This window comes from Pteronotus mesoamericanus, unplaced genomic scaffold, assembly GCF_021234165.1.
Source record: "Pteronotus mesoamericanus isolate MK-2021 breed Mesoamerican mustached bat unplaced genomic scaffold, CSHL_Meso_final contig_101, whole genome shotgun sequence".
NCBI lineage: Eukaryota > Metazoa > Chordata > Mammalia > Chiroptera > Mormoopidae > Pteronotus > Pteronotus mesoamericanus.
The window spans coordinates 4,210,051-4,232,392 of NW_026555001.1; the positions used below are offsets into that span (position 1 = coordinate 4,210,051).

Consider the following 22,342-nt stretch of genomic DNA (forward strand, 5'->3'; position numbering starts at 1 on the left):
ATGAATTAAATGATGGGCAAAGCCTATGTGTTTATCTTCTCTTTTCTAGGATGCCTTTAAGATGATGGCAAGAGAATCAGCAACAAAATAACCTAATCACTGTGAAGAGGGAGCCATTTGTACATGAATGATTTCAGAAAATTCTGAAAGACAGAGACAGATAAGAGAAACTGAGCAAAGCAAAGTTCAGAATGAGCGTTTCCGTTAGCAGGGAAACAATAGGACTAGGAACAAGGCACAAATGCCCACTACATACATTAACATTAAACATGGCATTGGTGGTTTTAGCTAATACAATCAAACAAGATAATTATGAAACAAAGTCCAAAATGTGCACAAAGAGAGCTGATGCTAGGGGAAATGAAATTGATTTACCTGGCAGAGCCCTAAAAAAGTTCCAGTAAGAGCCCTGCCTGGCTGGTGTGGCTCAGTGGACTGAGTACCAGCCTGTGAAATGAAATCTTGCCAGTTCAATCCCTGGCCAGGGCACATGCCAGGGTTGCCCGCCAGGTCCCCAACTGGGGACATGCAAGAGGCAACCGATGAATGTTCCTCTGGCACATTGATATTTCTCTTCCTCTCTTCCCCTATCTCTAAAAATTAAACAAACAAATAAAATCTAAAAAACATTTTTAAAAAGTTCCAGTAAGAAGAGGACCTAGAAGAGCCAGCTTTACATCCTAACTGGAAGACTACCAGCAAAGTCTGCCCACACAAGGCAAGCTCCTGATTGGCCTTTCTAGTATTCCCTTCCTTTAAATAAAAACAGACAGCTATGCATCATCTAATATTTGAAGAAAGATTACAGCACAAAAAACAAATTCCAAAAATCAAAGAACAAAAGCTGAACCTGGAGGAAAGAGAGATGATTTAAACCACCAAAGAGAACTTCAAAGATACAAATTAGAATTTTTAAAAAGATTTGTGTGGATACTACATTCATAAAACAAAAATAGAATGCATGGAAAAATAACATTAGGGAGACAAAAGAGTCTTTGAAATTTTAAAATATGATGGGCAAAAGTAAAATATCATTACATGGGCTGGAAAATAAAAGTCAAATATGTAGCTCAGAATGAAAAACAGAAAATATAAGGAAGGACAAAGATCATCAGTCCGGAAGATCTAACATACAAGCAATAGAAGTAGTACAAAGACCAGGGGAAATGAAAGAATTAGGAAAAAAACCTTCCAGCTATAAAGGAAAACAGCTATCTAAAATGGTCTACAAGTCCTAGCTGGGTAGCTTAGTTGGTAAGAGCACTGTCCCAATATGCCAAGGATAAGGGTTCAATCCCCGATCAGGGCACATACAAGAAGGAACCAACTAATGCATAAATAAGTGGAACGACACATTGATGTTTCTTTCTCTAAAAAGTCAATAAATAAAAAAAATTTTAATGGTCTACCAAATATCCTCATGATTGAGGCATCACCAAAATTTCAGGATACAATGGGTATGAGAATTCTAAGAAAATTTAAGGGGCGGGGAGTCGGGGGGAATAGTAATATGCAAAGTATGGAGAATCTACTTTTCAATGACAATAGATGTTTGAAGACAAAGTTTTGAGGAAAAATCATTTTTAATGCAAAATTCAATAGCAAGCCAAAGTATGTATCATGTAATACATATCAATTAATTTCATTCCAGAATTGTAAAAAACATATCACAAAATATGTAAAAGAGAGGTTGAGTCTGATAAAATTGAGAACCTCTGCTATAAGGTGTTATGCATTAAAAAATGAAACTAAAATTAAGAATCAGAACCAAAAAACATTGAAGTCTTCAACTAGTACATGAAGAAGGAACAGTAATTAGAATATTACCACTTTATAACAACTATGAATTAATGGATCTCTAGAGAATAATAATCAAATACCAGTAACATACAAAAAAAGGAATATGCGTAATATATATCTCCTGATACACAATACCACCTACAAAGAAGTTTTGTGTCTTGAATGTCGCTAGGAAGGAAGGAAGGAAGGAAGGAAGGAAGGAAGGGAGGGAGGGAGGGAGGGAGGGAGGGAAGAAACTGAACCATATCCTCTATATCTAATTAACAAATTATGGGAAATATGAAGAAGGGAAGGACATGGGAGAGGACACCATAGGGATGCAATCAGCAAAATCCAAACAGTATGAAATGAAACTCTCATTTCATCAACAAAAATTAGCAAGGGGGATAAAAAGAAAACGAAAGAAAAAAGGACATCTTCATTTATTTTTCCAAGTAACTTGGGACTGTTTCCTAAAAAGGAACACCCTTCCCCTACTACACTACAGTGGCACTTCATCAAACATGAAGTTGTATTATATATGTGGGTCACTTCTGGCTTTTTTATTATGTTCCACTGTTTTACTTTTCAATGTACTTACTAAGACCATGCTACTGTAATTACTGTAATTATACGAGTGTCTTAATATCTAATGATATAAACCTCTAACATTTTTGTTTTTCAAGAGTGACTTTGTCAATGGTTCTCAAACTTTTTTGTCTCAAGATTTTTTACATTTGCAAAAATTATTGAAGACCTCAGAGAACTTTTGCCTTTTTGGGTTTTACCTGTCAATATTTATTTACAAGATTAGAAACTAAAATTGAAAGAGAATTTTAACATTTACTAATTTATTTATTTATTTTTTTTTTTTTTTTTTCTTTTTTGAGAATTTTAACATTTACTAATTTAAAATTAAAATAAACATGATATATTAATAAACATTTATGAATAATGACTATTATTTTCCCAAACAAAAAAATTTAATGAAAATGGTGACATTGTTTTATGATTATGCAAATCTCTTCAATGTCTGGCTTAGGAGACAACTAGACTTTTGCCTCAGTAACAAATTTACTTCATTTTCAAAAGACATCCACCAAATACTGTATTTTTACCATGTATAATGTTCACTTTTTTGCCCAAAATTTTGATGGAAAAATAAGGATACATTTTATACATGAGCGGTGTATAACCTTGTATTTGTTCTTATTTTGTAATTATTTGTTGAATAAAAACTTCCTGTATGTTCAAAAATAAATGCAAGAATTCTTTTAATACAAAAAAAGTATCTAAATATTCATGAATAAAAACTGAATTAAAAAATTAAAATGAAAGATTTCCTTTCCTGAAAGTTTGAGCCAAAATCATGGGTGCACATTATACACAACAAAATACGGTATTCCCGTCTAAAGAACCACAGTTCGTCTTTCAATGCTCACTTGGAGTGAAAACAGTGCTCCATGATAAAGGCAGTGAGTTCAGCTTACATTTCCAACAATCCCATGACTTTGTTTGTTTAATAACCATCTCATTTCCCTATGGAGCATCAGTAATTTACGCATACTTCCCACTGCATCACCCAGAATGTTAAAAAGATGTGTAATCTGTTGAAACAAGATAGATGATTGCACAAAATTGTCAATGTACTGAATGCCATTGTATTTTGTACCCTGCACACTATATAATAAATTTTGTGTCAATTTTTCCGCAATTTAAAAAAAAGACATGAAGGGTTAAGATTTATTACAATTAATAAAGTGTACTGTTTTGTCAAGAACATTCTTTAGTGCCATTGTTTTTGTTGTTTTCGCTGCAAATGCACAGAAGTGGAGAACACAGCGCCAACGACAGCCGTGTGGTGCCACTGTCTTGATTCGTGCTCAGATGCCAGCAGTTTATCCACCACTGCTTTTGCTCATGCTTTTTACTTTTGCAAAATCAATACAGGGAAAAGGCAAATAATCTCAATATTGTTTTGAAAGTAGTTTTGACCTCACAAAGCCCAGAACGGGTCCAGGAGGACACCCCAAAGTACAGGAACCATGCTCTGAAAACTCCTTATCTTCTCCTTTCTTCATCCCTTCCATTCGCGTACATTTTGCAATCAGCTTAATTCACAGACAGTTACACTTCACACATACACAATCTTGCTGATCTTCTCTTTGGAACGATATCGAATTTGGAACAACATGGAAAAAACTGACATACTGTCATGCATTTACTTATCCTGCCTTTACTTAAGTCTTAAATTCCTTAAGCAATACTTTGTAGTTTCTAGATAGAGTTTTCACATATCTTTCCCCTTTTCTACACATCTTTCCTTAGATTTATTTCTAGGTGTTTACTGTTTTTGATGATACTGTAAATAAACTTGGTTTTCTAACAGACCTCTCTACATACCGTATTCATAAAACAAACTTACATTTGAAAGGTGAAACAGTGAAAATTCAAGAAAACACTCGCTTGACAATCTTAAGAAATCTTTGCCTGTTCCAAGACAGTGACACTTGGATTCATTTTTGAATTAGCACTCTTTCTTTATGTAACTAAGTCCTCCTCTCCTCCTCCTGTTCCATCAGTCACTTTCCAACCATATTTCTCACATATTTAAAAGCCAACCAAACCTAGAAAGAGCAGAGATGGCAGTAGCAGCACCGAATACGCACCACTCGGCCACAGGGGAAGCTACGCTGGAGTCACGCAGCCCCTCTGTCACTCCACCTAAACTCTAGCAACGTGTGGCCAAAATCCAACAAACACACGAAAGATTAGGAAAAAAATGCATTAATGATATAGCAAAATGTAGGTGCCGGTGGGTAGAGGGACTTTAGCGATGTGTGTATGTGAAAGAGAAATAGAGAAGGGCGTAGGGTCTTCTGTATTTTTCACATTTCAACAATAAATTATAATTCTTTTTCAGAAAATCAACGTAAGTTGATTTTAAAGGCCAGGGATGTTGAAAATGGCATATTCATAACACAACTGTGGTAGAAATACAAAGTGACAGAATAATTTTTTAAGGAAATAACAGCATTTTGCAATAAAAATATTTGAAAAATATACGCTTAACTAGAAACAGGTCTGCTATCAAATGGTAATAGTTAATGTTACTCCTTTCTACTACTAGGGAAAAGAGGATAGAGAATTTTCAGTAGATTTCCATCTATGGTCATCATCAAAACCAGCCATGTTGTCAGGCAAAAGGGGGGATAAAAATGAACACAAAATGGCCTTTTCCCTCCTTATGTCTAAAATCTTTAATAACACTTTTTCCCATTATATATTTAAAGTGTTTTCATTTCAGGAAAACTAGAAATACAGAAAAGTGTAAGATGAGAGGTGTTCATATTTTCTGATATTAAAGCAATTTTGCAATCCATCAAATACCAAGTCCCTATCTACATTTGTGATACAGATACATGCTTAATCATGAAAACCATCTCATTTATTCACAAAATAAAAATCATTAACTAAAAAATAAAATAAACAATTCTGAAATAAGCATATCAGTATGTATATTTCTACAACCTTACATGATAACTTCTGTTAGATAAAATCCAGAAAGTGGAAGTGGTGAGTCACACGACATACACTCATTACAATCTCATTTTCCTGATTACACTAACACTCAAAATATAGAAGAATTAACTTCTTTCCCTACCCTATGTTGCTTGTTGGCTAGAAACTTTTCCATGTCTCCCTTCCTCAAGGTGCTATAATACTGTTCATAAATTCTTCTGTGTGTGTGTGTGTGTGAGAGAGAGAGAGAGAGAGACAGACAATAAAGGTTGGGCAAAACTAGGTTTACAGTTGTTCGTATGGAAAATAATACAATAATTAATAAATAATTCAAGAATAAACTGTGCGTTTTGTGTACTCACAACTGTAAACCTACTTTTGCCCTTTTTGCCCATCCATGAAAGTACTGGGTTGGTCAGAAAGTCAGTATCATTTTTCTGTAAAACAAAAGACACATTTTTCATTTTCACCAATAACTTTACTGATTTGGATTATTTTGATTATGTCAGCTATCTCCCTCATGGTATAACATTGATTGTACTCAACTAATATCTTGATTTGAGGACTTCAACTGGTCTACTCGACCTTGGAACATCATCCTGCGAGAAATCTCCAGCACAAAACTTTGCAAGACATACTACACAAAACTTTTTTTGCATTTCCATTGCATTTTTACCTTTCTTGAAATAATAAAGCATAATATGCCAAAAATGTAATATGTTTTCTTCCATCTTCAATATTAAAATGGCTACACAAAAATTCACCAATTTTGTTAAGTTTTTTTTTTTAAATGCACGCTGATATGACAGCTGTCACAATACAATCTAACAAAATTGTTTCAAATGAAGTTAAAGATGACTAAGCAATACTAGAGCCATTGTATGGGGGGGGGGGGGGGGAGAAACAAACAAACTTTTTAGCCAACCCACTACGTAAGAAAAGATTTCCAGTAAAAGCCTGTTATCTGAGTAAGTCACTCTCCTCAGAGTCCTGAGCCAACTTCTCAATCCATATATCCAAATCTTTAATTCTCATAAAAGACAAAGGCACACAATCTAAAAATTCATATAATGTCAGTAGTAACGGAGAAGAGAGTATTCTATTATCTGTTGATGATTTTTATTTCCTCAAAGAACAAAAATAAAGTTAGATGGAAACTATGCAAGCTTCAAATTCTTGATTGGCTATTGTCTACTATGTTCTATGGCAGGCAGGACAAAAGGGGAAAAAAAGATACCAACCTTCAAGAATCTTGCACTCTAAGACAATGTCTGACTAGAACGATCTAGACAAATATTACATAAACCCCAAGATATGTATCAGCAGATCAAGATATTTTTTTCAATTGAATTAAGAAATCTCATTTTGGAGGCGAGCAAACCATGTGAGAAGCAACATGGAATCACTTAACCAAGACAAGTTCCCTACAAATAGTGGTTGTAGCCAGTCTTCCATAGAGTGACAGTGATGACGTTTGCATTCTGAAATCCTACCCTAAGAACTGTTTAAAAGGAAAAGAGTGTAAGGCTTTCTCTGAAGTACCCTGCCAATAATAAGAGGCCGAACATGATGTGCACCTATCCTAATAGAGACAACAAGTTTAGGTTCTGGAATGGATTCTCTGGCCTTTGGTTTTTTGGGGTGTTTTTTATCCTCACCCAAAGACTTTTTTTTCCCCCAATGCTTTTAGAGAGAGGACAAGAGAGACAAAAGGAGGGAAACACTGAGCAAGAGAGAAGCATCAACTGGTTGCCTCCCACATGTGCCCAGACCGAGGTGCCCAGACTAGGGATAGAACCCACAACCTAGGTATGCGCCCTGACCAGGAATCGAATCCACTACAGGCTTAGTTACAGATACACCCCAACCGAGTCACACAGGCCAGGGCTCTAGCATTTTTAAAAAAACAAACAAATAACAGTCAAGGTAAAGCAATGAGGTAGACAGGGTCCTCCTCACCAGTGGTGCTCTGAACCAGGGCCAGGACTACCCACACGGATACGTTGGTTTCTCTGCCACCACTGACTCCTCATAACAAGACAGACTAGGACAAGAATTCATCAGGTCCAAAACCCCTTATTGTAGGACAACTTGAGGCCAACAATCAACAGATACCTAAGGAAATGCTTTTAAGACACACCGAAGTGTAACTTCAGAAGCTGTGATACAGGTCCCGAGGTTGGGCAGCAGGAAAGGATTGGCTCTTTTTAAATATGACTGACTAGCTGCAACAGAAGCTGGGAAAAGGCATTAATCATTACACATACAATGCTGTAATTAGCAGCTTTTAGAAAGCCAGGCTTTGTGTGTTCAAGATGTGGAAAAATTTACATTGGACCATATACAAGACTGCCATCAATTTGGAAATACCCAATGAAATAGGTACTTCCTAGCTGCTACTATATATCTAGCACTGTAACATCATCTTTTAGTATAATAGTAAAGTTTATATGCTTAACTCAGTTTTTAATTTAGTCCTGCCCATTTGACTTGAATGTCTAAATAGAAAAAATTCTGTGGGGGAAAAAAAAAAATCAAAGAGCCTACCTATTCAACAAGTTACTTAAACAGCTTTATAACACTTACAGTCATATACATCATAATACTGTGTTCAATTTCTGAATCTGCCATTTAAAAGCTGTGAGTCTGACAAACTATTTAACCTTTTTGTACTTCAGTCTCCTCATCTGTAAAATGGGGGTTAAAGGACCTGCTTTATCAAGTCACTATGAGGATTAAGTAAGATATATGTAAAGCAAGTGGAATAACAGTGATCATAAAGCTTCAATAAATGTTAGATTTTTAAAAGCCAAGTTCTATAAACATGGGCTCCGTGAGACTTGAATAAGTATTATATACACTTATAACACGTCTAGAAGCTAGCATAACAATTTTAGAGTACTTTATAATGTATGTAGCATATAATCTGTTATTAACGACCTAAGGCACTGTGTCATGCGGTCTCTCTCCTTTCTTGCCCTCCCCCCAAAATGTTCCGAAAACAGTCTCCTTGCTCAAGTCCCAGCTATCTCACCAACAAGAGGTGAGTCACTAACCCCACCCAGACTGCCCAGATCTCTCTCTTCCAGTGGAATCAGAGGAACGAGGAGTTGCTTCCCGGACCCTCTGAGAAGCTCGCAGCACCCAGTATCATCACTCGCACCCCCCAGGGGACCTCCGCGATGCCTCAGGCAGGTTTCGCCCAGACGGCACACGGAAATTCTGGGCGCGTGATAATGTCCCTGAGAATAAAAAGCCAGTATTCACCAAATTACCCCTCTCTGCTGCCAAAGAACAATGGGGCTTCAGTAATTTCCTCCTGTTGTAGCAGAAATAGATAGGGCATGACTTCAACAGTAGCAAAATGTCAAGATTGCTCCAACATGCCACTTGTTCTACATCAGCATGAGGGCTGGTTAGCACAACGCTGTGCTTTGGCCGGAGACTGGCCCTAACCCCCATTCAGCTGTTTAAAGATGAGACAATGTCCCTTTCAACTTGGTGGGGGGAGCCCCAAATGTCTGAGCCCTTCATCATAATTCAAAAGAACTGCCACCTAATAAGCCTCTTGAGTTTACAAAGCTTGGGTCCTTGTCTTATTTACCAAGCACTTACTTATTAAAATACCTAATCTAGAATATTCTCAGGAAATGTGTTCAACAGTGATTGATCATGTACACTATGCAACTTCTATGTTCAATACAAAGGCGTCTTAATAATTGTATTTCAGTACAGTCCTTTTAAGAGATGAAAAACACATGAGCAGTTTTTCCATTCCAAGCAATCTGTGGAAACCAACATCACCTGCAAACAAATTCCAACCTATCAGGAGGGTAAATTAAAAATACACTTGTGTGTGTTGGATACATTTTAAAAAACACTTGGTCAGATTCTTATTCTGGCAAGATTCTTTTAACTGGCCACATAACTTCTTTAGTTTAAAATGAATCTTTATATTCTAGCTTCTTCCAATTAAATAATATATGCATATGACTCTTTAGCATTAATTAGTTACATACATCTTTAAGAAAATCATAAAATGTTTTCACGTTCTATCTCTTTGAGCAAAAATTTAGTTACTCTTCTAATTGCTGAAATACTCCTATTGGTAGGTAAAATGACCGTTCCAAAATACCTAGCCTGATTATCTTTTTCAGCAAAAGGACCTAATTCACAGAGACTATACTAACTGTAGGCAATCCAAACATAGGTCCCCCTAAAAAGCATAAATAAAGCAATAATATGGTGTTAATTATTATTATTGAGGGGGGAATCAAGATATTTCTTAAAAGACTTGGAGAAAAAGGAATTACAGTATCTTTATGATACATTTCCTACATTAGAAGACCTCTGTCTACTTTGAAAAGAGAAGTATGCATCAAGGTCCCTAGAGTTGAGATGCAGGTGTGTGGGGAGACAGTGTGTGATATACAAGGACCGAATCGAGACAGAGCTCCAAACCTGTCTGACCCAAAAAGGCAGACTTAAAGTCAATACTGACATTGGGGGCTAAAGAGGAGGGGCAATCATTGAAATGAACAGTTAATATATTTTATTTCCATATATTAATAGTTTTTAAGAGAACTGTAACAGAGAGCTAAATGAAAGAAATACTGTGAACACGAGTTGAAGGTATTTCTTTAACCTGAAGAGACAAAAACACTACATTTCCTCACACCCATCACTGTGGACATACAGGTGTTCCCTGCCCATACCTAAGCTCACCTGTTTCCTCTACCTGAAACATGCCCCATAGTCGCTCACAGGCTGAATAAATGCCCACTCCTTCTGAAGTTTTCCTGACCCTGAGGGTTAGTAACTACCTGTTTTTTTAGTTAAAACATTTTGTTATACCTCTAAGATGCACCTATTACACAGAACACTGAGAAACAGCTTAACTATGTTTACACTTAAATGTTACCACTTATCAGCCAATCATATAAGACCACCATCGTTCCTCCATTAGTCCCCAAACTATAAACCAAAGACTGAAGTTTTTCACTTTTGCATTCTATTATTGCACAGAGCAAATGCAAGTGAGTAATAAAGATTGTAAAGTTTTCAGCCCAGAGGTCCTCACAAGAAAAATAAAAGGCCATATATTCTACAATGTCAAGATCACCTGCTTGGGAACCAGATCTTGGGTCCTGGTTCTTGGATTCTAATGACTCTATAATGTTCTAGGAATCTGGAAAAGACCAGTATTTCCCAAAATGATCTCTGCTGGACACTTCTCTACAGGATGCTAATAGATCCCTAAGTAAATTGGGAAAGTCTGGGTTAAAATAAAGCTAAGTGGTTACTTTACTGCAAAACAGTCTCAGGGCTTTAATATGCTAATAGACACCATAAATTTCCAAGATAAGATTCCATTATGAAACATTTAGTAAACTAATTTGAGTGAGATCACGAGCAGAGTTTGGAAAATGCTTCCAAGAAGATTGGTTCGGGATTTGTTTGGTTTTTTTAATTGTCACAATATTACTGAGTACTTCAGTCAACTTCTAGAGAAGTTCTTACCTGATATGTGTTGCAGGCAGAGATTCATATTGGCGTGATAAAAAGAGTTCCCTATGTTTCAACTGATGTTTCTGTTTATCAGTCAAGTCGGCCTCAATTGTTGTTTCAGATTCTTCCTCAATTTCTTCTACACAAATAAAATTCAAAGAATTCATTATTACAAAGCACATTATCTATGTGCATATTAAGATAGATAAAAATCAACCTTTCATTCCATATTTTCTCCATACTAATTAATGTTAAATTTACATATTTAGCTTTCATTTGAATTACAACCATAAAATTAAGTTACACGGGCATCAAAGGAAGAATAACTACAATTTTAAAATGGCAGAAGGAACATATACATATATCTCCTCTTCCCCCAAAATACCATACCAAAATGGCAGTTAAAATATATTAACATTTAAATGTCAATGAAAAATGAGGCAACAATGAAAGATTGTCCACCAAACAAAAACAGTTTTAGACAATGGAAAGCAGATAAAAAAAAAGAAAAGCACACGCTCAGCCTAGAGAAGGAAGTGACAATCCACGTATCCACGTGCACAGAGAAGATGACACGGAGAAGACGACACAGGGCTTGGCTGACTCAGCCCCTGAAGATACCAAGTGCTGGGAGAAAGGGGAGGAGTGGGGCCAAAGCTATAAAACAAGAGGAAAGGGCTGAAAGTCTTCTCTACAACACAGTAATGAGAACACTACTGAAAAAGAGAATAACCAGAAAACAAAAAATAGGGTAATGCATTTATTGGAAAACACAAATAAAAAACCAATAGAAGGATGACAAGGTAATGCTAAGAAAATCTCCCAGAAATCACAACACTTAGACAAAGAGATAAATAACTAAAAACTCCAAAAAGTAAAAAAAAGAAAAGAAAGAACATTCATTAACTCCAACATGCTAATAATAAAATTCCAGGAAGAAACAACAGAGAAAACCTATTCTTTACCTCTTAAAGAAATGATTCAAGAAAATTTCCCTGTACTGAGCAAGATGAATTTCCAGATTAAATTCCCAGCATGATTAATTTTTTAAGTGCTAACATAAGATCACAAAAGGTTACAGAAGGGAAACATAGGCCATGTTCACGGAAACTAGACTCAGTGGAATCGCATGTGAACAGCAACACTGCAAGCTAGGATGGCAGAGCAATGCCGTCCAAGGGGAAAACTGATACTCAGCCTAGACTTGCATAGTAAACTATCAAGTCTGAAACAGTAAGGACAATCTTTCTTTCATGCATTCAACCAAGAGTTACAAGGTGTCCAAACAGGCAAACAAGGTGTTAGAGATAAGCAGTGAGCAAAAAAGAAAAAACAATTCCAAGTGTTTGCCTTGGGAAGCAGGGTTGGTAGGAAGGGATGGAAGAGACAGAAAACAAAGTTTTACATCAGATTTTTTTCCTTAAAAAAAAAAAAGCACTGTATTTAACATTTTTTTAAAGGAAAAAAATGACCAAATGTCCTCTATAGGTATAATCGCAAATAATTTTAATACAAAATTTTTTTTAAATATTAATACCTCTTAAGGGATCACAGGTCCTCTGCAACCTTACCTAGACCGGATGTCTGTAACTATGGGAACAGCGGGAGCACTGAGGCTCCGAGTGTGAGAAAGAAGTGGGTGGGGGCTCTTTGCACAGGAAGTAGAGCCCAAATTCAGGCCTCTCAGGCCTTCATTTAGGGACACTGATTGGCAGCATGCTCACATGCGTGCACACACATACACAACACACATTTCTGTTCCTCACAATTCTTAGAAGTTCTTATTTATGATCCTTGGACCACAAAAAGATTTTTATCACACATAATCCCCTAGTTGTGGAGGTTCTCTTGAATTGTGTGAGGGTAATGAATGGGCTGTGTCAGATATTTTCTACTTTCAAATTCTGAAAGCTCTAAATGGAAAATGAACATGAAAAACTGATTTAGAAAGATTCACCTAGCTCAAAAAACAAAAAGAATAAAGTGATTTAAAATTCTTAGACTATTCTTTCTAACGAACTACTCAAGGAGAAATACAGCACTAAAAGAGCCATTTACTTGCAAGCCTAATAGCATCTCACCAGTAGAGAATAATGAAGTTATTGCTGCACTGGCACTATTAGCATCAGCAAAGATCACATACAAAATTATACTGTTTACCTAATTAGGACTTGATAAATTGTTCTGTAAAAGTGCTAAGTAACTTCTAACGCGTACCCTACAGAGCTAAACAGCAACAAACTCTACAAAAAAACAACAGGCGCAACTTTTCTTTTCTTATACATCCTCTTGGCACAGGGTAAAAAGGACTAAAATTTCTGACATCCAATCTAACCAAAGACGAAAATCACAACACATGCATCTGAAACCCATTTTTAAAAATTTACTAGTTAAATTTCATTTACGTTTTTCTATAAGTTTGCATTGACTTCTGAATAGGAATGATTCCCATGTCATTAACATCCTAAAAATCATTAAACAGCCACAATGGCAAAAACTAGCATGTAAACAATGAAAATTTTAAAAGATCAATTATGACTAACACCATCAAAAATCACAAACATGGTAATATATTTCATTATAATTTCTAAAATCATTTTACCAAGCTTGATGAAACATCAAATATCTTCCAAAAGTCATTAAAGTAGAAGTCCCACAGTATACATAGCAACAGAAGAGACAATAGCAAATTATTTATGGTAGTTTCCTTACAGTTAGAAAAGTTTCATACATGTAGTTTACTAGTAAGAAGGCACTGGGCACAAGAAGGGGAAACAATACAGAAGAAAACTGTACAAAGGGATTGTTTGAAGTTTTAAGGGGCAATATAACTATCACTAACTTATTATTTTATATGCAATATAGCACACGACCCAGCAAGGCTCCAAATATTTAAAATTTTTCAGACTACAAGATGAGAAAGAAGGCACGGCCAAAAAGCTCACTAATTACATACGCAGGCTGAAAGGGGATAGGATAAGGCTAGCACAAAGAATGTCCAAGAAGCAGAGGTCAGAGAAGAAATCAAACTAGCTGAGTGGTCCAGAGCTCCAATGCATCCAGCTATGGGATACAGGAAAGCAGTCTCAAGAGCACGGTACAATCAGGAACTCAGAGGCAAAGCTTTAGAGATTGGGCACATGACATGTATAAGACCAGTGCAGGCACCTGCTCAATGTAGGAAACTGAAAAAGAAACAGAACACAGGGAAGGAGGAGCCATTACTGATTCTAGATACTTGACTTGAAGCTGGGTGTTTTTCAGAACAGGTCAGAAGTGTAATCCCTATGTATTAGTTGGGTTGGACCCAGCAGGGTGCTGGCGGGAGGAGAGATCCCCACAGATTACATTCTCAAGCTTCCTAAATCTCTATCTGAATGAAGTATCAGCCCACAATGGTAAGATAATAGCTAGTACAGACCATACAGAAAAACGAGTAGTTAAAAATTTGTTTATTGAAGCATTTAATAACAAGTACCCAAATATTTGAAGGCCTACTATTGGACTGAGAATAGCTTAGTATTGATGCAATTCAAGCCTGCTTGTTAAGAAAAAAAAAATCCTCAAAAAAGAATACACAAGTTGGACAAAACTAAAAGAATTTTTATGACAATTAAGAGTTCATGGGACTATCGAATGAAGAGGAAAAAACAGTTTGGCAGTCTAGAGGCAATGATCAATAAACAAAAATCAATTATGTTTCAATCACCAGCAATGAACAATCCAAAACAAATTAAGAAAACAATTTCACTTATAATAGCACCAAAAGGAAAAATTACTTAGGAATATCTTTAACAAAAGACAAATTTTATATACTAAAAATTATAAAATATTCTTAAAAGAAATTAAAGATGACCCAAAGAAATGGATAGTTCACAATTAAGATGGCAATATTCCCTAAATTAATCTACAGATTCAATGTAATCCCTACCAAAATTCCTAGTGCCTTTTCTGTAAAAACTGAAAAAGTAATCCTGAAGTTCCTATGAACATGTAAGCAACCAAGAATAGCCAAATACCTTTGGGGAGAAAAAAAAAAATTAAGAGGACTCCACTTCTAGATTCCAAAGCTTACTTCAAAGCTACAACAACCAAGACTGTGGATTGGTGTAACACTAGACCTACACACCAATGGAACAGAGCTGAATCCAGATATAAGCCCATACATTTACGGTTAATTGATTTTGGACAATTCCCTGGAGGAGTGAATAGTCTTTTCTACAAAAATGGTGCTGAAAACTGGATACTCACACGCAAAGAAATAAATCTGTTTGACCCTCACACCATATACCAAAATTAACTCAAACTGAATCAAAGACCTAAAGTAAGATGGTTGTGTTTCTTCACTGTGGCACCCTATTTTCTATGCTTTAAAAGGACACTATCAAGAAAAAGACACAAAGTGGGAGAAACTATTTACAAACTTTACAAATTACATATCTGATAAGAGTCCAGTATCTAGAATATATAGAGAACCCTTATAACTTAAGAATAAAAAGACAACACAATTAAATAATGGGCAAAGGATGAGAATAGACATTTCTCCAAGGTATGTAAATAACCAATAAGTACATGAAAGAACGTTCAGCATCTTTAGTTACTAGGAAAATTCCAGTCAACGCTATGAGATATTTCATACCAACTAGAATGACTATAATAAAAAAGATAATAACAAGCATTTACAAAATACAGAAACTGAAATCTTTGTATATCATTTGTGGAAATGTAAAATGATACAACTGCATTGTAAAACAGGTCAGCAGTCAGTTACTACATGACAATTCCATTGCTAAGTATATATCCAGAAGAAGTGAGAGCACAAGTCAACACAAAAACTGGTACCTGAATATTCATAGCAGCATTATTTGTAACAGACAAAAAGTAAAACCTAACTGTCTTACTGACCAAAAAAAATGGATAAACAAATGTAGTATGTCCATACAATAGGGTATTACTCAGCCATAAAGAGGAATGAACTGTCAATTCATGCTTTAATGTGCATGAACCTTCAGACATTCTAAAGAAACATGAAAGTGGAAGTTACAAAGAACCACTTATTAGAAGATTCCATCTATAGAAAAGTCCAGAATAGGCAAATCTACAGAGAGAGGGGGAGAGGAAGTAGATTAGTTGTTGCCAGAGGGTGGGTGAAGGCAGAAACGCAGGAATAACTGCCAATGGGTATGGGTTTCTTCTGTGCAGTGAAGAAAATGTCCTGGAATTAAAAAATGGTTATGGTTGCACACATCTGTGAATATACTAAGAACCACGCATTGTAGACCTTTTTAAAGGGATGAATTATGTGGCATGAAAATTATATCTAAAAGGAAACAGGCTAAACCTGAAAAAAGAGTGTGGCAGCAAATGAATTGCGAAAAGTCGAAAGAATGGATACATTTCCAGAGAGTAGTCCCTGCTGTCCATGGGGGGATATAGTCCAAGGTGTCCAGTGAATGCCTAAAGCCACAGAAAGCATCAAACTCTATAAATACTATGTTTTCCCCCCTACACATGCATACCTATGGTAAAGTTTAATGTATAAATTAGGCACAGGAAGAGATTAACAAAAATAAATAATTATAAAATAGAGCAATTATAACAATATACTGTAATAAAAGTTAAGCAAACGAGGCAGTAAGTAAATTATTGGTTATTTGAATACAAACACTGTGATACAGTTGATCTGATAACCAAGACAGCTGCTACGTGACTTATGGGCAGGTGGCATGCGCAGCGTGGATACACTGGACAAATGGATGATTCACATCCTGCGCAGGTCAGAGCAGGACAGTTTGAGATTTCAGATTACATCATGCTGCTCAGAACCGTGGGCAATTTAAAATTTATTAACTATTTATTTCTGGAATTTTCCATTTAATATTTCAGACCATGGTTGACTGCAGGTAACTAAAACTGTGAAAACAGAAGCTGTGGATAAGGGGGTACTACTGTACAGGCATGTAATGGAATTCTATTCAGTAGCTAAAGATGCTAAGTGAATCCACACACTAACATGGGTAGATCTCAAAACTTGATAGTAAGCAAAAAAAAAAAATTTAAGCTATCTGTAGGACACATATGTACAATAACATTTTTTAAATGCAAAAACAGTGCTCTATCTAGATATACACATATATAGCAAAAATATAAAAATATGAATGGAAAAAAACACCAAAGGTAAGAGCAATTCACCTATGGGGAAACTAGGAAGGGAAGAGGCTTAGGGAGGGATACATACAGCACTACAAAACTCTGAAGCAAATATGTCAAAATATTAAGAGAAGTCAAAGCTGACTGTGGTAGGTTCATTATTAGCACTACATGATTCTCTTTTCTGCTCCTTAAAAATACTTCAAAATAAAAAATAAATAGCACCCAACAGAAGGAAAACACTTCTTTTGCCAGTAAACTCTAATCCACGTTAGTGTTTTCTTCTTTAATGGGGACAACCACCACAGTTGATAATCATTTCTTTAACTATGTCTCCCTTCTCTTAATCTCTATCATCATGACAAAATATATAAATTTCAACTGGCATTCTGTATAACATTAATCAATATCTAAAATATATACAAATACACATATTTATAAATACACAAATAAATTTTGGTTTTGAAGATCAAAAAGGGGGAGAACAGAAAAGTGGCCCATCTTGGGAGACCATAAATAGAGAACTAGGAGTCAATGTTTCTATAAAGAAATGCCTGCAATATACAGGGAGAAGGTTGGAATGAATGAAAAGTTAACAGTAGTAGGAAGATCAAATGTAAAGCTGGAAGAAGCCTCTGAGATTTCAGTACCTGATCCATCAGACTTTCATCAGTCTCCAGCTGGAGGAGCCTGCTTCTCTTTGCTACAAAGCGGCACCCACACAAGTTTAAGGTACTTGTCTTGCACTACATATGCCTTGCACTACAGTCATCCGATTCAGAATCCCTTGAGAACCAAGATGGGTCATTTATCTTTGCGTCCATGCTGTTTTACTTGTAAGGTAAATAAAAGAGATGGAACCTTCAGAAAAGTTCACAGTAGACTAGGTAAGAATTATCACCTAATGCTCAAGTTGGTGGCTGCAAGGATAGACTCACAAAGTTACTGCATAAAACACTGCACAGAACAACCAACAAAAAGTGACTGTTCAAATGGCTCTCCTTTTCACATTTCATTCTGGTGCTTTCCACAGTTCTTTCAAGATCTAACACAGGGTGGGTGGGACATGAGGCTTCAGAATCACACTTGAATTCAAAGTCTAGCACCTCACATGCCTAGTTGTATGACCTTGAGCAAATTATGCCTTCTTTGTAATCCTCAGTGTTTTAATTTATAAAATGTACACATAATTCCTCCCTCATACATATATTGCTTAGGACAGAGACTAATAGTGCTAGATTAAAAAAAACTTACTTTTGTAAAATAAATTTTAATACGATTTTCTTTGGCATTTGGAAAATGATTCCTGTCTCCTAAAACAATGGCTCCTAATTTAAAAGACAAATCATAGTAAAACTAAAACAAATTTAAAATGTTTTCACATTTTGTAAACAAAAAGAGATACCCAGACCCTATCCATGGAAATCCCAATTTTGAAACTCTGGGATAGAGTCAGGACAGTTGAACATCAGTTAAGAATCACTATTATAAAACACTAATTTTAAAGCATTTTTCAAGCCCTGGCCAGGTTGCTCAGCTAGTTAGGGGGTCATTCCATGATACCAAGGTCGCAGGTTCGATCTCCTGTGAGGACACATTCAAGGAGCAACCCACTGAATGCCTAAATAAGTGGAACAACAAATCAATGTTTCTCTTTCCTTTTCTCTCTCTCCCTAAAATCAGTAATTTTTTTTTTAAAAATGTATTCTTAGCCCTGGCTAGTGTGGCTCAGTGGATTGAGTACCAGGCTTGTGAACCAAAAGTTTGCTAGTTCAATTCCCAGTCAGGGAACATGCTTGAGTTGCAGGTCAGGTCCCCAGTAGGGGGTGTGTGTGAGGCAACCACACATTGATGTTTCTCTTCCCCTCTTTCTCCCTCCCTTCCCCTCTCCCTAAAAAATAAATAAACAAAATCTTTCTTTAAAGCATTATTTTTAAAATGTATTTCTTAAAAGACATTAACTACAAAGCTCTGGGGATGACAAGAATATTTTCAAAACAAAGAAAGTTTTTCTGGCGGAACACCTATGCCAGATGTTGTCAAGTTTATTGGTCTCAGGACTCCATTTTTCTCTTAAATCCTATCAAGGACCTCAAAGAGCTTTTGTTTCTCTGGGTCATATCGACCAATATTGTATTAGAAATTTAAATGGAGAAATCTCTAAATGACAAAAAAATCACAAGCATACAAGCCATTACCATGAAGAGTGATGATGTCATCACGAGTAATACAGCCTCTGGAAAAACTCTGCTACTGTATTCATAAGAAAATCAATGAAATAATTAAATGACAACTTAGTGTTATTACAAAAATTGTTTTGTCCTCCCAGAACCCCTAAAATGTATTCAGGAACTTATGGAAAAGACACACACACACACACACACACACACACACACACACACACAGTCTAACATGAAATTAAAAACAAAAACTGGATGAAGCAAGGGGTTTTCTACTTCACTGGGTCTGAGAAATGTGTCTCAGGAATTTTATCTTTACAGTATGAGATACAATGACTTTTAAGTTGCTCTATAGCAAATTAGGATCTCATGGAAATTTAAGCTATTTCTGCTTTACATTTATTTATTCAAAGAACACTGCATCTAGCAAAGGCTGCCCAATCTTGTAATATATTCAAAGTCCATCTGGAATTTTTTACAGGCTAAACATGTCACTATGCATTTTTCTACTTTCTATCAATTTTAAACCTTAAAGAACAAAATAAAAAGATTAGAAATAACCAAATTTGCCCTGATTGGTGTAGCTCAGTGGGTTGGGAGTTGTCCCACAAACAGCAAGGTCATCAGTTTGATTACCAATCAGGGCACACGCCTGGGTTGAGCAACAGGTCCCCAGTCCTGACCGAGGTGCATGCAAGAGGTAACCTATAGGTGTTTCTCGATCTCATCAATGTTTCTTTCCCTCTTTCTCCTTCTATTCCCTTATCTCTATAAATAAATAAGTAAATCTTTTTAATGGGGAAAAAAAAGAAATAACCAAATTTTAGAGCACTGCCAGACTGCCATCCTCTCCAATTCACATTTCTCCCCTGCTTTGATTTTTTTAAAAAAATGCTCAATAGCTTTCAACCACCATTTGAAGATTTTATTTATTTATTCGTAGAGAGGGGAAAGGAGGATGAAAGAGAGGGAGAAAAACATTGCACACATCTGGATGGGGGACAGGGCCACAACCCACGCAACCCAGCAATCAAGCCAGCACCTTTCACTTTGCAGAATGATGCTCAGCCCACAGAGCTACTCCTGCCAGGGCTCAACCATCATTTAGGTCAAAACTATCATGGTTGAAAAAAATCTCCCAATGACCTGCCCTGCCATTTGTTTCACGTATTTCATCCTCCAACCTCATCTCCTATTCCCAGCAAGAAAAAAAGAAAATTTATTGATGTGCCTACCAATGTGTTCCAGGGCTATTTCAGTAAGGAAGACAAAAAGTCCTCCTCTGCCCTGCCCTGGCTGGTGTGACCTAATGGGTTGAGCACCAGCCTGTGAACTGAAAAGTTGCCAGCTGATGCCCAGTCAGGGCACATGCCTGGATTGTGAGCCAGGTCCCCCGGTTGGGGGTGTGCCAGAGGCAACTGATTGGTGTTTCTCTCACTCTCTTTCTCCCTCTCTTCCCTTCTCTCTAAAAGTAAATAAATGAAATCCTAAAGAGAAAGAAAAAAGTCCTGCCTTCATAAAAATTATAGTTGATCCAGGATTATACACAAGAATATGTATTTCCAAGGAGAAATTAATATGGCGGAGGAGTGAATGGAAGTCACACTGACCTCCTTCCGGGACCAATCTGGAATTGCAAATAAATTGTGGAGAAATCACCTGGAACAAACAATTAAACAATAACGAGAAAGGAGCCTTATAACCTCAGGCAGACAGAAGAATCAGCATTAGCAAAACCTAACTGACACCCTCGTCTCTGGCAAAGGCGGAGGCAAAGTGGGCTAGAGATGCCTGAGGAGAGGCTGGGGAAAGAGGCTTTGGGGAAGAGACCTGAGAGAGTAGCCAGCGGGATCCTGGTTCTGACTCATCCCCTAAACAGCAGCAACCATCTTGCTCAGGCAGACCACTCCCCTGAGTGCCAACAGTCTGAGAGGACACAATAGCCCCGTTCCCAGGAGAGACTCTGCCCTGGTCCAGTGGTGCTAAAGCCTGACTGCTGAGTACAGAGTGGCAGCCACAGATAGTAGACCTCTGGCTAAAAGGGGCACAGAGTGGTCTAGAGACACTTGAGGAGAGACTGGTCATGGACGTTTTGGGGAGAGAACAGAGAGAGCAGCTGGTGGGATCCTGGTGCTGACTCCTTCCCCACATGGCAGCAGCCACCTGGCCAGGCAGATGACTCCCCTGAGTGGCAGCAGCATGGGAGGACATAATAACCCCACCCTCAGAAAGGACTCTGCCCTTCCCTGTGCTGCCTAAGCCTGACTGCTGAGCACAGAGTGACTAGATGACAACTGAAGGAGACAGCCAGACAGTAGATTCCTGGAAGTCTCAAACAGACTGCCTAAGGTCAGACAGGGTCAACACTGACATCATCAGAGGCAGATCCAGTAAGAAGAAACAGCGGTCTCCTGCCATAGAAGTTCACACCACAAAGTCAGGAAGTCAAGACACATCAATTTAAGAAACAGAAGCAAAAAAGAGGAGTCTCACAAATAATGGGAAGGCAAAGAAATAGCCTCCAGTTGAAGGGAAAGGAGGAATCTCCAGAAAGAGAACTAAATGAAATAGAGGCAAGTAAATGATCAGATATGACTTGAAAATAAAGGTTCTAAAGAAGCTCAATGAGCTCAGTGAGCTCAGAGAAAATTACAAAAAAAATTACAGGGAAACTACGAGGAACTTATCACAAACTATACCAGCATTAAAAAGGACACAGAAACCATCAATAAGAGGCAAGAGGAAATGAAGAATACAATTTCTGAATTGAAGAACACAGTAGAAGGAATCAAAAGCAGGCTCGGTGAAGCAGAGGATCGAATCAATGAGCTGGAGGACAAGGTAGAAAAAAGCTCCCAGAAAGATCAAGAAAATGAAAAAAGACTAAAAAAGAATGAAGAGACGTTTAGGGAATTGCAGCACAACCTAAAATGAAACACTATCCACATAATAGGGATACCAGAAGGAGAAGAAAAGGAGGAAGGGGTAGAGAACCTGTTTGAAAAAGTAATGATGGAAAACTTCCCTAATTGGAGGAGAGAAAAAGTCACACAAGTCCCAGAAGCACAGAGGGTCCCATTCAAGAGGAACCAAATGAGACCCACTCCAAGACACATCATCATTAAAATGGCAAATATCAAAGACAGAGAATCCTAAAGGAAGCAAGGGAGAGAAGCAAGTAACATATAAGGGAGCCCCGAGAC

General features: G+C 37.0%; 1 protein-coding gene across 4 annotated transcripts in view; it reads right to left on the bottom strand.

Moving 5' to 3' along the window:
• The window catches only part of MTA3 (metastasis associated 1 family member 3), a 161,149-nt gene that overhangs the window by 96,207 nt on the left and 42,600 nt on the right, over window positions 1-22,342 (bottom strand). For all 4 annotated transcript variants that reach the window (XR_008528626.1, XM_054567294.1, XM_054567280.1 and 1 more), the window contains exon 4: window positions 10,822-10,948. Coding sequence is in view for 3 of the 4 variants with exons in the window: in XM_054567294.1 (XP_054423269.1) it covers window positions 10,822-10,948 (127 nt within the window). In the remaining variant the exon portion in view is untranslated. The remainder of the gene's footprint in view (window positions 1-10,821; window positions 10,949-22,342) is intronic.